The sequence below is a fragment of the Lasiosphaeria miniovina genome (assembly GCF_030549165.1).
Source record: "Lasiosphaeria miniovina strain SMH2392-1A chromosome Unknown B0T26scaffold_8, whole genome shotgun sequence".
Lineage (NCBI taxonomy): Eukaryota > Fungi > Ascomycota > Sordariomycetes > Sordariales > Lasiosphaeriaceae > Lasiosphaeria > Lasiosphaeria miniovina.
In genome coordinates this window covers 729634-746799 of record NW_026848227.1, presented here as the reverse complement: position 1 = coordinate 746799, position 17166 = coordinate 729634, and the positions used below count along the sequence as shown (strand labels likewise).

General features: G+C 52.6%; 3 protein-coding genes and 2 non-coding genes across 5 annotated transcripts; 1 reads left to right on the top strand and 4 right to left on the bottom strand.

The window, feature by feature from the left end:
• Window positions 1–4397: 4397 nt before the first annotated feature.
• On the bottom strand, window positions 4398–5108 carry B0T26DRAFT_680898 (uncharacterized protein; the record flags this gene model as incomplete). Its single annotated transcript, XM_060440561.1, has 3 exons — window positions 4398–4877; window positions 4984–5042; window positions 5072–5108. 3 exons carry the CDS (start codon window positions 5106–5108, stop codon window positions 4398–4400), a joined length of 576 nt encoding a protein of 191 aa, XP_060290030.1.
• A 1046-nt stretch (window positions 5109–6154) lies between these two features.
• Window positions 6155–6226, bottom strand: B0T26DRAFT_t245. The gene has a single exon. It is a non-coding gene; the product is annotated as a tRNA-Met (tRNA).
• Window positions 6227–6590: 364 nt separating this feature from the next.
• Window positions 6591–6662, bottom strand: B0T26DRAFT_t244. The gene has a single exon. It is a non-coding gene; the product is annotated as a tRNA-Met (tRNA).
• A 2090-nt stretch (window positions 6663–8752) lies between these two features.
• Window positions 8753–9475, bottom strand: B0T26DRAFT_756735 (uncharacterized protein; the record flags this gene model as incomplete). Its single annotated transcript, XM_060446149.1, has 2 exons — window positions 8753–8821; window positions 9260–9475. 2 exons carry the CDS (start codon window positions 9473–9475, stop codon window positions 8753–8755), a joined length of 285 nt encoding a protein of 94 aa, XP_060290029.1.
• A 378-nt stretch (window positions 9476–9853) lies between these two features.
• B0T26DRAFT_756734 (uncharacterized protein) lies at window positions 9854–10189 on the top strand (the record flags this gene model as incomplete). Its single annotated transcript, XM_060446148.1, has 2 exons — window positions 9854–10105; window positions 10169–10189. The coding sequence occupies 2 exons, from the start codon at window positions 9854–9856 to the stop codon at window positions 10187–10189; spliced, it is 273 nt and encodes a 90-aa protein (XP_060290028.1).
• Between the last annotated feature and the right edge of the window lie 6977 nt (window positions 10190–17166).

The window sequence follows — 17166 nt, the reverse complement described above, 5'->3', positions numbered from 1 at the left end:
AGCGAGCCGGCGGCGCCTGTCTCGTTAGAGAATCCGGCGTCTTTGACGGAAGCCGTCGTGAGGGCTGCGTCTTGGCCGGGCTAACGATGCTGTCGAGGATCACGGACCCGTTGGGCTGCCCCACGATGAAGTCATAGAAGGTCTTGAGCTGGTTTAGGTCGGTCGTCTTGCCGTCGATGCTGCCGTGTTCGGCTTGCAAGTGCTCCACGAAGGACGAGAACTACTCTGACTACTCCGTGGAGACGGCGACGTCTGCGGCGGCCATGATAAGAGAGGTGTGTGTGTGTGTGTGTGTGTGTGTGTGTGTGTGTGCGTGTGCGTGTGTGTGTGTTTGATCTCAAGATTGAAGGAGTGAGGCAATAGAGGGTGATCCAGATGAACAAAAGCTCTCGGCGGGCGCCAGCCTTTATAAATAGTCAACCACCCAGTCGGTTTAATTCTCGCAGACAGCACAACAACACCATAACATCTCCCTCTAGCTATGCCTCCGTCTCTGCATTGAGCTGAAACCGTAACGGCAGCTTCTAGAACCTCGCGCCCACAATGTCGCGTACACAAAACAAGCAGACTATATCCACTAGCCCGCCGCCGTATCTTGATTTCGTCTCTCAGGGAGGAAAGGAGGCTATCGCCGCATGAGCTGAGGCGGGACGGTTGGGTAACACGGAGGTGCTCTGGCTGGTCGAGAACGTCGGCCCTGTAGCGGGCGGCACAAGCGCCAGTGGGGATTGCCCGGCTCAAACTAGATACGGCGGCGGGGGCTGGCTGAAAAGACGGGCGCCGTGTAGGACGCTGCTGCAGGCTAGCCCTGAAGCGAGACTTGGGTCGTGAGAGAAAGAGGTCGAGATCGAAATCGACTGTATGTTTGTTGTTTTTCTTGTGTGCCGGGAGTCGGTCCTGCTGGACTTCTCGTGAGTAAATACGACAAAAGTGTATGGTTTCTCCTGTTTCTGGATTACCTCGAGCGCCGGTGCTAGGAGGTGCCGGTTTGAAAGGCTGATGCGGCTCTGGTAGTTTGTTGTTCTCTGACTTCGTAGGTTGCGTACGATATGGTTGTGTATTCTACGCACTCATCCGTAGATACTTAAAGCTTTCCCTCGAAAGCTGCAGGTACTGGCCTCGGGATTACAGAACAAATAAGCAACCAGGGCGGCTCTTCCGTCCGCTAAGTTGGCCTGCTGCTTGCCCTATCTGTCCAAGGTCGGGTACCTGTATCATCTAAAGGGGTGCCGTTACTGGGCTTAGGGCATATAGGCTTCTATTCCACAGTACCTTTCAACCTTCGGGGCTGCGAGGGGTAGAGACCCTACTTACCTAGTCCCCTTCTCGTAGTCAAGCGGCGAGCCTCATCACCAGGGGTAACGACCCGCTTAGCACCCCTCGCCTTTTGTCAAGTCCATTTTTCGAGTCTTGGCTTTATTGCCTTGTTTTTTTTTTTGCTTTTATCTTAACCAATTATTTACTTTCAATTAGTTTACTTTCTACGGGATTTCTTTAATTCTCAACCTCTAGTATACTCCATCTTCTTCAACAACCCTTGCCTTTTATCCTAAGACCCTGCGGCAGACGTGCATCTGACTCCGCCGCTGCAAACGGCCTACCACGTGCAGTTCGTTGCCAAGGCAGTGGATCGTGAGAGCAAATTGGTACCTGGTACTCGTCACGTAGCCTTCCTCGCCTGCAAGACTCTTCTGCGCGGTCTCAGATTACGGGCGTAATGGATTGCCAATAGAGGAACCGGCCACGACGACACGTGTGCTGCAGGAAGAATTAGCTATTCTAGGTGCTCGCCGGTGTGTGGTCTCGATGTCTGGAACCGAGTCATGGCGGCAGCTAATAAATAACGAACGAGGTCGTATTGGGTCACACACCTCTCAGCGGTGCAGGGCTCTATCTCTCATTTCCTACCAAGTACATTTTCCCACCATCAGTCTTCAATCACAACAATCAAACATCATGCTGATGCGCTTTTTCTGCTCTTTATCTATTTTGGATCTTTCTTTTTTTGCTACACCTTCGTAATCCTGACGAGGAACTAACCTTGGCAAATCATCTAAATAAATCACCATCTATCGACCTTGAAATGCTCGCCCTAGCACAATACCATGTTGTGTATGCGCTAGAGGGCACCATAGTTCGGGACTAGTTTCAGCGCCCAGACTCCTGCGATGGTGGTGCGATGGTGGCATCTTGAAGGTCATGAGCAAGATGGGAATTGTGACGGCGGTCAATAGCAAGAAGGAAAAGAATCGCTAATGTAGCTACACCATTGTCTAAGGATTATAAGGTGAAGAAGAAAAAAAGGAAAATCTACAAAGGTGCTGTTCAGTGTGCTGAGGTGTGCTGTTCAGTGTGCCAGGTAAGGTGGGGGCTGTGGAGCGCACGGGCCCACGGACCCACAGGGCTTTCAGGTGCCAAGCCCTCAGCCGGATTGGGACTAGTGCGGGGTCAGCTCCAAAGAGGAGCCGCACTGCTGGCGGTGCTGGCCGTGACAGGAATCTCGGAGCAGGGTTTCCCGTCTCGGTGTGCCACACCAAAAAGACGGTATTCTCAGCTAAAGTCTCTTGGCTGGGCGCAAGGCTCTGTGCGAAGGAGGCGCCTGTTGGAATGACAAGGTCATTCGTGCTGGTCAAGGCAAGAAGGCCTCTGGCGGCGAGACGGTTAGCGTTAGCGGCTGAAATCGGAAGGGGAACGAGGGAATTAGTCAAGGACTGGAATATGATCAGCAATATAACTGAAATTAAAAGCTATAGAACCATGGCAGACTTTCAGGTTGATTGCGAGTAGGTTGCCAGGAAATGAAAATTGGACAAGGTGAGAAGAAAACATTTGTGCTGTCACGGCCGGCTTGGAATGAGGGCGGAACTCCTCTATTGGGCGCTATAGACGAAGATTCTAAACTAAAGGGAAAAGGGAAAAGAAGCTCAAAAGCCTCCCCTCGCGAGATTCTTCCTGTTGGATTCAGCACCTCAACTTTCTTCATTTATCTCCCTCCTTGTTCTTTTTGGTCCTGCCAGAGGGCCTCTATTATAGTTGTAAATGGTGGCAATGGTGGTGGCAAAAGTAGCCACACCAGCTGAACTGGCCACTTCATTTCAGCTCCCCTGAGCCTCTTTTCACCTCGGATGACCACACCAGAGCTCAGCTGGGATGAGCTCTATTCCACATGCAACCCTTGTCCATCTGACAATAGCCAATCCAACACTTCCAGGGCGTCTCAAGGTGGGGCTCTGGCTGGTCGGGTGGATCCACCCAACTGGCGTCTGATTAGTCAGAGCGTCTGGGAGGCCTGGAGGACCAGGCCCTCACATGTGCCTCGTCCTTCATCTTGTGTAACACAGACTGTGAAACTGCCCCACAGCAAGACCTGTTGGAGTGGATAATGTGTGCGTTGGCTAGCTAATTCTAGGAGGAGGAAATCTCCTTATAAAACGTGTGGGCGAAATCTTTAGGGCGGGGCTAATGCCATGTGATTCATCACGTGTAGTGCAACCCCGCCGTAAGACCCACAATAAGAATTGTAGTCGTGCACGGACCATCTAAATTGCATGTAAAGCCGACTACCCGGCGGCCCTTCTTCCTTTTGTTTTCTTTCTTCATTGTATAGTAACTGTTCTTTTCCTAACCACACCTCTCCTATTTTTGGCTCTCGGTTCGGTTTCCCAACGGAAATCGAACCACTGTGTTCCTGGTATTACACTGCCTCTAGGTGACGCGAACATTCATTTTTTTTCATTGCACTCGCAGGCTGAGCTCGGGATGTGAGGAAGAAAAGAATATCCAGCAGTCTAATAGTAAATACTAATACGCGTGGGAAAGCAGCATGGCTACTGTGGTCGCTTCTACTATACAGGCAGGCACCATCTAGCACCATTGGGAAGAACCCGTGCGACGATCTGAAGCTTCCGCAGCAGAACTCGAGGTAACTACGACTAAACCATTAACCGCTGCCCGTAATGTGGCCATATGTATACGTCAAGATGCAATCCATAGTAGGTACTGCAGCCTGAAATCGGTTCAATAATTGCTCACGCCAGGATGACGGTTTTAAACGGTGCCTTTAGTTCTGCTCATTTCTTCAGGTATACCCAACCGACGGCTACGCGGAGAGAACAGCTCGCTTCTCTTCGCACAACGTAACTGGGAAGGGCGACAGCAGCTCCCCTTCGCAATCTTGAAAGGTGGCCCCCACCAGCTACTCTTTGTCGTGCACCCAGGGCCCAGCTAGTCCCAGCGCGGGGTTCTTCGACACCGAGATTGCCACGCACTCGAGCGTGCTACTTTACGTTTGTGCCGCAGCCAAAACAATCCCGCACTCTTCCATTATCTTCTATCACGTCCCCGATCTCGTGTCCCTCGTTATTCAACAAGGCCCAGTGGACAACGCGCACAGCCAGCTACGACACCTGCGCTCGAGCCGTCAGCATCCCGGGTTTCATAGCCACCTCTGAAGCGCTCAGATTTAGAGCTTCGCGAACGCTCCTCCGTGTCTCCTCTTGCCCAAAATTATCGTGCCAATAGTCGCCGTAGGTACACCACTTATTCTTGAGCAGCTCCTGGAGGCCTTCAAATTTTAACTTGGCCCAGCTCTGCGTCTCCTGCTGCTGGTCTTGACTTCTGCACACGGAAATCAGACCATGGCACAGGCTCATCGCCACCAGCACATGCGATTTATCCGCCGCATTCCAACTGAAAGCCCTCACGCCGACGCTGGCAGCCACGATGGGCTGAACATCAATACAACCCCCGACACCTGGTCGCGCCTTCTCGTCGGGCTCAATGTACACGGGTCGGAAACGGAGACACAATGTGTTGCAAGAATCGAGCTGGACGGATAAGCGGCCCACGTCCAGGATGGAAGCCCTAAGACCAAGCCGCTGCCAGGTGCGGCGTCGGCCAGTGCCTCTGTTCCCTCTTCCGCCGCTTGGCCATTCTCGTCTTGCTCTCCATTCTCGAATTTATCTAGCATTCTTGGCCATCGACCGCCAAGTCGTCCTCTGCGCCCTTTTCTGCCTCTGACGAGAGCGCGGGCGGCTCGCAAACTTGAAGTGTTGTAAGTGGAATGCCATACCTCTATTCCTGGGCAGCCCGGTGCAAAGAGACGCCATTTTCGACCATTTCGAGCGCATTCTATACGCACTCTTCGTCGTGGTCGCACATGATGATGATGCCTAGTCAATTCTGCGTCGAATACAGTAGAAAAGAAGAAATTTGGAAAAGAATTGGACAAGTCGTGCGTGTAGAAGCCGTGTGCGCGCGTGAAGGAAGTGCTGGCGTTGGTGGCTTGCACGCCATGTTCCGCTTCCAGCGTGTTCCGCTTTTGGCAGTGTGCAGGCCCAACTGTCCTAGTCCCCTGCACCTCACCTGTCCCACCCCACTTTTTTTGGTGTAAAGCTCAGCCGACCTGTCCCACCCCACGTAAGCCCCATATTTCTACTATTTAGGTACAGCGCCATAGCGCGCCCCGCAAACTGAGAATTTTAACACGTCGTCCAAGGCAATTGAACTTTAATATGTCTGTCTTGTCTGTCTGCTCGACACTGCTGGCTGGCGATGCATTGCTTGGCTAGCTTGGCTGACGGGTTGCGTAGCGAGATTCTTCTCAGCGCAGAAACTGGCGGGGGCGCGGCGGCAGCGGCGTCGGCACGTAGCGCTGGCGTTTGATGAGCTTCTCGCGCTCGAGGACAAACTGGACCGTGATTGGCGGCAGTGCCTGTTTGGCGCTAGGTATGCGGCGCTCGAGGCGCTCGATGAGGTGTTTCTGCTTCGCCGCGCCGTTGAGAATGCCGTCAATGGCGGCGACCACCTTGTCTTCGGCGGCTTTTTTGGCGGCGGCTGGGTCTAGCGGCTGTGTGAGCGAGTAGTGCACGAGGTATTTGGTGCCGTCGCGGGATTTTATCGCGGCGGCGGCTTGGCTAGAGCCCTTTGTGAGTATGACGGTGGCTCGATACCGGGGTTTGCGAACCGGGAGGAATGGTGGCACATGAAGAGGTGAGTGTCATCAGCTCCGCGAATTCCACATTACAATAATTGAACTGGTAATTAACGCCCAACCTTAAATTTACTCGACAGTAAAATACAAATAACGAATATAGCAAACAAGTGTGCTAAAAATACGAAGACAAAAAGAGAAAACGGCAAAAGAAATAAGATTTAGCAGCGACTCGTTTCGATCGAGTGACCTCCGGGTTATGAGCCCGGCGCGCTTCCGCTGCGCCACGCTGCTTTGTTTGCTTGTTGTTGTTAGGTACTTTAAAATAGAAATAAGAAACATTGCAAACGTGTTCGTGGTATTCCAACCACGTAGGTGTTCCAACGGGTCAAAAAGTGGTAGTACTACCGGGGGGGGGTGTAAAGTTGTTCTGATTCATTCTCTCCCCGGAACTAAGGTAGGTTCTGCTTGCGACCGGGGTTTTTGTGTGTGTGTGTGTGAGAGGTCCGCGCGCCGCACGTGCCTACTTGCACGTGCGTACTCGCGCGATCTCTGCTTCCTCCCTGCTAGTGTGCGGTCACCAGTATCGCTATTCCAACAAAACGAGTGTGCCAAAAATACAAAGACAAAAAGAGAAAACAGCAAAAGAAATAAGGTTTAGCAGCGACTCGTTTCGATCAAGTGACCTCCGGGTTATGAGCCCGGCGCGCTTCCGCTGCGCCACGCTGCTTTGTTTGCTTATTGTTGTTGAGTACTTGGGAACTATCGGTTCTAATGAAGGAAGGGCATGGAGAGAAGAAAAGAATTTTTAGGCATCATGGAAAGGGGGGGATGGGTGAGTCAGGCAAGGTGGAGATATAACTTTACTCCCTAACCGAGAGGCCATGGGACCATTGAGGACACTTTGGCTCACGGCCCACCTTTTCAAGATGTGCATACCCTTGGTTGCCTTTCTTTTGCTGTGTCTTTGAGCTGAGAAATTGAGAGAATTGACTGGTTTAGTAGTGATTGGGTAGTGTTGCACGCGATCGAAGTTGACAGCGCATTGAATTGTCTGCTCAATAGGTCTAAAAGTACAGAAAAGAACGCTTCCTTATACTCATGGAGAGAGGGCAAGGGAGGCGCAGCCCGAAAGAGGGCATTCCGAATGAAATGAGGACATTCCGAGTCAAGAATGAAGGAAATAACAAAGAATGAAGGAAGCTCAGAGGCATGTCAACCAGGGCCTGTCCAATTCCATGAAAAGTGGGTCAATTCCAGACGACAGGTAGCTTAAGCGGGCTCGCAAACATGGCGAAGGGAACTACAAATGCCGGCATCTACAGTGCTACATATAGTGATGTAAGTCAATCGACCCCACCCTCGCGCTCTGAGTAGTCTCCGCCGCCCTGCCAAAACTGCCTCGGACCGCTAACTCGTACGTATCATTGGCAGATCCCTGTGTGGCAGGCAGATCTCTGTGTGGCATAGCAGCGCCCTTACGCACTCGGCGCCGACCATCGTTTTTGATCGCAGTGACTGCGCCTCAATCACGATACCAACTGCCACCAAGGTTCCCAGACAGTTGCCATAGTGCAACACACGTCGCACTCTTGGGGCTGCGTTCGGTGCTGCTTTCAGCTCCCCAATGAAAGCCTACCTACCGTAAAGAGTAGGCCGGCGCGAGAAAGAAAATCAGCTACCACCATTTATTGCATCTTTTTACGCTGCAAATATCTGAAGCATCGAACAGAGAGATCGAAAGGTCAGCAGTGTCTAAGTGCACAGAAACAAAATCGTTGGCATAGGCTTACCTCAAAGTTACTCGACAGTTTCGCTGCAATCACCGCAGCCACATTCGATTCCGGATTCCTAGAAAGCGAACCTCTTCAAGCTGGCCAGCGCCCTCCCGTACATGCAACGGCCCTCGATCTCCATCGACGGCGCGCTAGCCTCACAATCCCCGTCGACTCTCCTCGCAGCATGACAGAGGCAGTTGGCAAGAAACGCAAACCGCAAGGCCTCGTCGGCATCGTCCAGGGGCGCAAGACCAACTGTGAAGGCGGTGTCAACCTTGTTTAGGATCGACCTAACCCACACGCACGCAAGAAATCCAAGCGCTTCATTCCCGAGAGAGAGACAGGCTGTCTAACATGCAGGAGGAGGAGGAGCAGACCGAAGGCTAAGGGGCTAGAAATGGGCCATCGTCTTACGATTCCCACCTTTTGGAAGTGCTGTCCGAGGAAGTGACGCATTTCCCTACCTAGGTGCGAGGGAGTTCTTGCTCATCGTCCTCGTCGCCATTGTTGTTCTCGTCGTCATCGCCCAGAAGCTTCCAGTAATGGCCCGACAGCACGTCTTGGTTCTGCCGCACTGAACTATTGCATTGCTTTGAGCAATCGGACGCTAGCAGTATTTTCAATCCGTAATTCGGAAACGGAGATCACTACGAGGGCGTCGGAGTTAGGCGGGCAGGAGAGAATCGTGCTGATGTGGTGCACATGCCTTGCCTTGGGGCAGAGTCTACTCATTTGCCACTGGGATGAAGCTCGACTCCCTGCCGGAGGAGTCTGTAGTTTGCGACTCTCGCGGCCGACCCAGTATTCTCGAGCACCCGACAGCGGTGGAACGAGTTTGAGCGTCGTTCGTAGCCGCCGCGAGCGAACATAGCGTTGCCCGTCACGCCATTGCGCCAGGTCTACACGTGGGGGGCTCAACATCGACGGCCAGATTTGTCAGGGGGGTGACGAGGTCAAGACAGCGACGTTGCTCAACCACTCTTCCATACATGCGAAGAAGAATGTGCTGAGCTTCCAGGATCGCACTCCAGAGCAAAGGCGCCTAGATGCCCAAGAACGGCGGCTCCTGGAAGAGGTCCAGCAGATGAGTCTCCGGGAAGGTGGCGACGGGCTGCGGCAACTGTTAGCAGCTGCTCCTACCACCAAGTTGATTTGCGGTATGGCGGAGAGCCAAGGAGCTTGAGCCTCGACGCTAACCACCTGGTGACGTGGGATGGCGAGGGCGAGTTCAACCTGGCCGGGAAGGTCGGCCAACTGGGCGTACAGCGGCAACGGGGGAAAATAGGAAAATTGAAGCCGTTTCTGTAGCCCGTGTAAAAGGTAGACGTAAAGAAGCAGCCTAGCAAAAGGGAGGCTTCTATTTCGCGACGAAACGGTGATGCGCTCGACAAATTCGACGAGTCCCTAGCAAATCGCCATAGAGAGCTACTATGGGCCTACAAGGGCCGTCGAATATATGGAGGGTTTTGGCTCATTCGATTTTGCCCTCGCTCATTCTGCGCGACGGTCGGTTATTGAGAAAAGGTGAGCCGCCTTTCGCGGTCTAGACTTTCGCCTCGTGCATGATTGAGAACCTTGGGAACCGCAGCTTGGGAAAGAGCGGCTTAAGGGTAGCGACCTCGAGAGCCATTGCGCCGATGACCCAGATATCCAGATGGACTCGACATGCGCCGCCCGTGGCTTTTTGGTACATGTCCTCGTTGATGTTCTGGTCCCACGTGCGAAGACGGCGGATGTCGACCTTGCCCGACTCAGTGAGGGGCATCACGTCCAGCACAATTTAGATATCCGGCACGGCTTCGGACGGGCTCGAGCGTCTCTGCGTACTGTGACTGACGGGCACAGGGCGAGATGGAACTGCCATCTGTGTTTGGAGCGATGCAAATGCCCGTGCCACAATCCCTGCGCTGGACGAGGGCCTGAAGTTTTCCCCGGCATGGCCAGCCGTCACGAAGCTATCCGAAAGCCTGGTTGAGGGCCGCAAGAGCTTCTTGGTGTGATGGGGACTCACCAACGTTGAGGCTGCCTTGAGAGTGATTTTGTTAGTTGAGATATGTAGGTTGGTTGATGGCCAGCCTAGGGAGGTTGTAACTCTATGACGGACTCGTGCTGTCTCGGCCTTCCTTGGTGTATATGTAGGTCAATGATGGTGGTGTCTGTGGTGGCGACGGCGGGGATCGCGGCGCAGAAGGTCGCCGTGGACGTGGCCGTGGCCGCCGGCGTGCGGCGCTTCGTGCCGTCCGAGTTTGGCATCAACACATGCCGCGTCGGCGGCACGCCCATCGGCGCCATCCTCGCTGGCAAGATGGCCATTGTCAACTATCTAAAAGAGCAGGCGGCTGCGCACCCGGCCCTCTCGTGGACCGGCCTGTCGACGGGCCTGTTCTGCGACTGGGTAGGGGCAGACAGACACACAGGGACCCTGAATGAATGGATACTGACGCACGAGCCACGCAAGCCCTCGAGCGCCAAACACTAGGCTTCAGCGTCAAGGACAAGACGGCGATAGTAGAACCCGAGCGTGTAGGCTGTGAGGGCGATCCTGAAGGGTCTTGGAGATGCCGAGAACACTACATCTAACTTAGTAGCAAAGAAACATGGGTGACATAGGACCGAAGGCTGTCGTGATACTGTTTGTTATGGAGGTTGGCATTGTCCTAAGTCCAAGGGGGCCGGAAACACCCCCGTTAATTTCCAGCCGTGAATCGCATATGTGTATGAAGTCATCAACTCCAGTTGTCGGGGCATTGGGGGACCTGCTGCGTTGTTCACACAAGCAACCTCTCAGAGCCCATTGCAACTTCATTCTTAACCTATCAATCTACTCATCATCACCTGTTCTCCAACATATCCCCTCATGGCTACCACTACCACCTTGGCGGGCGCTCCCCCATTGAACCCCCCTGTTTCTTCTATTTTTCGTTGGGGTTTGCCTTTTCCTTCTTACCCCATGCCCATGTCCATGTATTGCCCACACACATGCGCCCACACACATGCCCCCGGACCCCTGGGTCGTCGGGCTGGAATATCCAAGCAAACAGTTGCCGGTGCTGCTGCCACATATTGTCGAATGCGGGGGCCCCAGGGGAGGGTATGCTGGAGGAGATAGTGGCTAGGGTTTGGTCTGGCGTGTTGGGCTCGTTAGTCATGTGGTGGAAGAGCATGGCTGGTGATGGTGGCGGTGGTGCTGGTGCAGGGACGGTCGGCAGGTTGTGGTCTTGCCGCCTGCTCAGCCCAGAGCGACGCCATGCCGGCTCGACGCGGATGTGTTCTACGAGTAGTAGATCGCCGCGGCCGAGCTCGGTACCCCAGATGCCACCAGGGAGTATCAAAGGCTCGGCTTGGGCGGCAAAAAAACCTAATTGTCAACTTGGGCCGCCTAAACTATGTTTGTATTAATCAAGATTAACTTATAACCACGAACTCCCACCCTCGAGTGACCAAACTACATTACCTCCAGCGCGTACGACAGTCTTTTATCGATGGTGGCTCCTCAATTTGATCCGCTGTCACCACTCCATGCTCATGCCACATGGCTCTGTGATATACGTCTCCCAGACCTGGTACCCCCCCGCGAGGTAGCCTCTCTCTTAGCAGCCGGCGTGAGAGACTACTCCGGGCAGTCCCCCCAGGCCTGCTCCGCGAGCCCTTCGTTCCCTACATTCCAGATTGCGTCCCCACAATTGTCTGCCGATTTCCCCGCCGGGCCAAGACGGTTTTGGGTGCTCGCCGCCATGCTAAGGCTCACAAGCGTCTCCGACTTCTGGGGATTTGGAAAGAGAACCGAGAAAATGGGCTTTCTATCTCCCTACCCTGTTGAGCGAGGCAGCAAGTGTCCATGCTTGTATGCACTGTGGAGAGGGGAACTAATATAGTCACTATCAACTATAACAGAATAAGGAGAAGGCAAATGAGAGAGGGGGACTGACATGGTCACCACCAGCCACAATGGAAATAAGGAGGTAAAGGAGAGAAAGTAAGGGAGGGAGAGATAATATAGTTACTACTAGCTACAATAGAAACAAGGAGGCAAAGGAGAGAAGGCAAAGGAGGGATGGATGACATGGTCACCACCAGCCACAACAGGAACAAGAGTAGGTAAAGGAGAGAAGTTAAAGGAGAGAGGGACTAACGTGGTTACTACCAACTACAACAGAACAAGAAGGCAAAGGAGAGAGGGATAGATATAGTAGCATCACTAGCTGTAGCACAAACAAGAAGAAGGTAAACGACATACCCTCTCCCTAACGAGCCGTCAGTAGCAGCAGTACAAATGAGAGAAGGCAAAGGAGAGAGAGGGATAGATGTAGTGGCACCACCAACTACAACACGCACAAGAAGTCAAAGGATAGAAGGGGAGTGATATGGTCACTACCAACTAGACGTGGCGACCCAACAAAGAAATCGCCCCACAACGAAATTGGCCCACGCCATGCCCACACCCACTCCACGGGCGCAAATTATCCATTTCTACACAAAATAACTAGCAAAAAAATACTCAATCCTCTTCTTCGGCCTGTCTATATTGTTCGAGCCCACGGGCGATTATTTCCCGGGCTTCTTCGACTGCATGTGGCTGGCTTTCTGCCCGAGCCGTTTTTTTCCGCTTTGGGGGTATTTGACTAGCTTTTTGTGCCTTGGCGATGTCCTCTATACGTGCAAATCGCTCATTTCCATCTTCATATACCCTCTTACGCGTGCGAGGCTTTGAAGCCTCTAATTCGGTTGTGAGATGCGTAATTTGTGCCTTCAAAGACGCGATCTCTGTATTCTTCAGATCCAGGGACCTCCCGACCTTAGTAAACAAGGCCCGCACACGCCGCTGAGCCGGACTGAGGGCATTCCGAATACTGTCCTGGTACTTCTTGATGTCCTGACTGCCGTGCGGTGTTTTGAAGAGCCTGTCATCGTCGTTCGGGGCCGTCGGCGGCGGTGTTGAAGGCCGGGCCGGGAGTGCCTCATTGTCCTTGACCGCCTCAGGGTCATCAAGTAAACAAGCCGGGTTGAAGGGCCAAATCCCGGTTTTACTGAAGCCCGACATGATGTTACGGGCACTCATGCCTTTACCCGAGGCATCTCTGTAGCAGTAAAGGAACCGAACCTTGTTGACAGGAGCTGACGATGTGAAGCTCGCGAGGGCCTTGGTATTTTCCCTAAAATAGGTCTTTAAAGGTGAAAAGACCGAGCGATCGAGAGGCTGAGACTTGTGCGATGTATGAGAAGGTAAATAGACGAACTGGACCTTATTTTGGAAGGCCGCTAACATGAATTTTTCGTTCATATGGCTCGAATGTTCGTCAAGGATCAGTATACGCCATTCGCCCGGCCTTTGGGGCTTTGTTTGGATCAGGTAGACCTCTTTGAGCCATTTCAGCGCAATACTGGCGTTGCTCCAGCCTGTAATTGAGTAATCGTACTTCCATTCCCGGAATTCCTTCGTCAGGTTGAAGTTATCAGGAAAGTGTTGTCCTTGAAGACTGGCCCCGGTAAATATGATCACGGGCTTCAAACGAACGCCCTCAGCAGTGCCGCATTCGATAACTGAAACCCAGGTTGTTGCATCAGAGCTTTTCACGTAGGTTCGGTTCGTCAGGGAGCTTCCTATGACCTTTCCGGCCCGGGTCTCGAGCTCCTGCATGCCGTGCTCATCCATGTTAGCGATGTTGGCCGGGATGACCTTTTTATCCTTGATTTGGAAGGCCAGGCGCTTGAAGAAAGCTTCATAAGCTTCACGAGTAGATCCGCAGACTCGAGAGGATTCCAACAAGGTTGAATTCTTCATCTTTACCGCCGGGTTGCGGCGTAGGAAGCGGTCCACATATCGCTCCCCAATGGTCTTTTTCGTGCCGGCCTCATTGAGTATAGCTTGAGCGAATCTCTGCACCTGACGACGGCTAGGAGCCCTGCCTGCAGCCTCCTCATTGAGGCACCAGTCGGCTAGGAAGCTTTCCTGCGCATTGGAGAGGTTTCTTTCGGCTTGTTTACTTTGTGCTCGATTTTCTGCCCCGTGGATGCGTTTGCAGAGGGTAGAAGGAGGGATCCCGAAGTCATGCGCGGCCTGCTTCTGCGATGCGCCCTGTTCAACTGCAAGTATTGCAGATTGAATTAGCTGCTCTCGACGGTTCGACATGATGTATTTTGAGCTATTCGAGCCTGAATTGATGAAGTTGTGTTGTGTTGAAGTTGAAGGGCGGGATATTAGATGACAGGGGCAGAGATTTCGTTGTGGGGCGATTTCTTTGTTGGGTCGCCACGTCTATAAAAAAGAGCTAACCCAATAACGAAATCGCCCATCAACGAAATTAACCCATACCAATGCCCACACCCACCCCACGGGCACAAATTATCCATTTCTACACGAAATAACTAGCTGAAAAGTACTTAATCCTCTTCTTCAGCCTCTCTGTATTGCTCAAGCCCACGGGCGATTATTTCCTAGGCTTCTTCGACTGTATGTGGCTGATCTGGTGCCCAGGCTAGTCTTTTTCGCTTGGGGGGCATTCGACTGGCGTTTTGGGCCTTGTAATTGTCCTGAATACGTGCAAATTTCTCATTTCCATCTTCGTCCATATGGCTCAAATGTTCAAGGATCAATATACGCCATTCGCCCGGCGTTTGGGGCACTATTTGGATCAGGTAGACCTCCTTGAGCCATTTCAAAGCGATTTTCTGCGCCATGGATGCGTTTGGAGAGAGTCGAGGCAGGGATGCCATGTAACTTAGCGGCGTCCTTCTGCGAAGCGCCCTGCTCGACAGCAAATATTGCAGCTTCAATGGCTGCTCGCGACGGTCCGACATGGTCCGACTCTTTGAGCAGCAGTACCGCGCCCTTTTTGGTAACGTGTGTGATAAGCGAGATGAACAGACAAGCGAGTTGAACAATTTCCACAACCTCACCACAACTACCCTCAATTACACAACCACAACACTAGGAAATAACAATAACTGAATCGGAAACAGATGAATCAGACGATTCTGCAGCCTCCTTGCACGTACGTGCATTATGGCCAGGCTTGCCGCATACGCCACAGCATCGAATCTTCGTACGAGACCCCCCTGCACCACCACCATTTTGTCGTGTTTCCTGGACCAACTGCCCACCCACAGCCTTCTGATCCAGTAGATCCTGTGCCTCTTGTACAGTAAGTGATCCTCCAAGCCGAACACGTGTTTTCTTGGCTCTCCGTCGCTTACTAAGCCCCTCATTGGCCTTCCGAAGTGCTGAGACCTCTGTACGCAAAAGAGCCACCTCGTGCATCATAGCCATCGTACCTTTAGCTAATCGATCCACAGCAGTCAGCATTGGTGTTGGAGAGCTGCCCTGATGGTTGGAAATTCGAGTTTTGATGAACGCTGACTGTGAGGCAGCCTCTCTCGGGTTTTGTGGCGTTTGGGAGACCCAAGGTAGCGATGTAGTTGGGCTTGTAGCTGGGGGTGTTGGAGTCCGAATACGCACATCCAGCTTGGATATCACCCTCTCTGGATCGTACGGCACAAGGCCGGCTCCAGCAAACCCCCCCTGGATATTCCTTTCCGTAACCGAAGCAAAAAACGCCTCTCTAAACCCACAAAGAAACTCCAGCTTGCTAATATGTGTGATGTTCATCCGCATCAGCTGCTCAATCTGACAGCCGTACGCCTTCTTCAACGGCCCAAAGCAACCAACATCCAATGGCTGAAGTAGGTGTGAAGAGTGCGGAGGCATACAGAGTGTGATGATGTTGTGCTCCCGGCAGTAAGTCTCGAATTCTTCGGAGTGGTGGCTATCGTGGCCGTCGAGAATTAACAGTCGGTATATTCCCTTCGTACGAGATGCTGTGTGGAAATCGAAGTGCCGAATCCAATCCATGCCTTTCTCATTAGTAGTCCAGCCATTGTCGGTTGTTGCGATACGCCAGGTACCCGGAAGGTTGCACTCTTGATACCAGTTAGCAAGGTGATATTGCCCAGCTAAGATAATGAATGGTGGGATAGTCCAGCCTAGAGCATTCACTCCTTGGATGACTGTAGCCCACTCTCGATTACCAGGCTGGGCTTGCTTAGCCCTACCACGGCCATCAGAGGTAGTAACTACCATAGCGGGGATGATAATGCCCATCATAAAGCCAGTCTCGTCGAAATTGTACAAATCTTCGTCAAGGATACCGTACTTGGCCTTCGTGTTGTGCACAAGCGCAAACCACTCGCGAATAACTTTTGGATCTTCGCATTTGGCCCTCTGGTAGTCGTATTTACGCGTAAAACGCGTCCGAAGTTCTGGCTGGCGCTTGACGAAGTTGTGAGCCCAGCGTGTACCGACAGAGGGCGCGTCGCGTTCGCGTAGCAATCGATTGGCCATATCTTCTACGTACGAAAGCCGGGGATGAAATGCGCGCGCACATAGCTCAATGATGTACTGAACAATCGTTTTCTCTTCCAAATCCGTAAGCTTACGCGAATTGGCTGGAGTATCACGTCGTGCAGGTTTGCCGTCGCGTCGGTTGCGTATAGTATTTACCGTGACTTGATATGTTGTTGCTGCAGCTCGAATACTGAGTTTTGGGTCGTTTTGAATAGCCCTGAGGGCCAAATTCACCCTAGCTTCGTATGAAGGAAGAGACATTTGAGTTTGTTGAGGAATTTGGTGTTTTGTAGAGAGGAGGCGCGTCGCGTCAAAAGTGTTCAACTCGCTTGTCTGTTCATCTCGCTTATCACACACGTTAATGAAGTTGTGGTGTTTTGAAGTTGTGGCCGTATTTGGTTTAGAATAGAAAAATGAGTTTTGCAGAAGGGTGCAAAAGATTAAAAAGGCAAAAAGCTCAGGCCCGGGAACACTTTGGTTCGAACCGAAGACCTTACGAAAACTGATGGCCTACCTCCTTACCAACGCAGGGGCACGGCGAACGTTTTCATAGTCGCAAAAGAGAATGCAGCAGGGCGTGCGCACCTCCAGACCGCTTGACCAAGGCGCCTCCTTGGGGGCCCAACTTGACGGATAGTGCTGCAAAACTGACCCATATACCTACCTACCTCCCGTAACGGTACAGCCCTCGTCGTATCGTCACGGCCTCACCGTACCGAAACGTCCTCCTCGTCGGTGTCACGGTCGCCAGACACATGACAGGATTGATTCCATCGGCCGCATTGTGTTTAGAGTGTGGTCTGTGCGCGTCGCCACCTACGTGCTCAGCACCGCCAGCCGTGTGACCCCTCTTTGGGACTGACCCCGCACCAGTCCAAACCGGGCTGAGAGCTTGGCACCTGCAAGCCCTGTGAGCCCGTGCGCTCTCCAGCTCCCACCTAACCTGGCACACTGAACAGCACCTTGGTAAATTTGCTTTTCTTTCTTCTTCATCTTGGAATCCTTAGACAACGGTATAGCTATATTAGCGATCCTTTTCCTTCTTACCATTGACCGCCGTCACAGAGCTCGTTTAAGTGCTGCGTGTTTCTCAAGCACATCAATGCCTCGGTCGT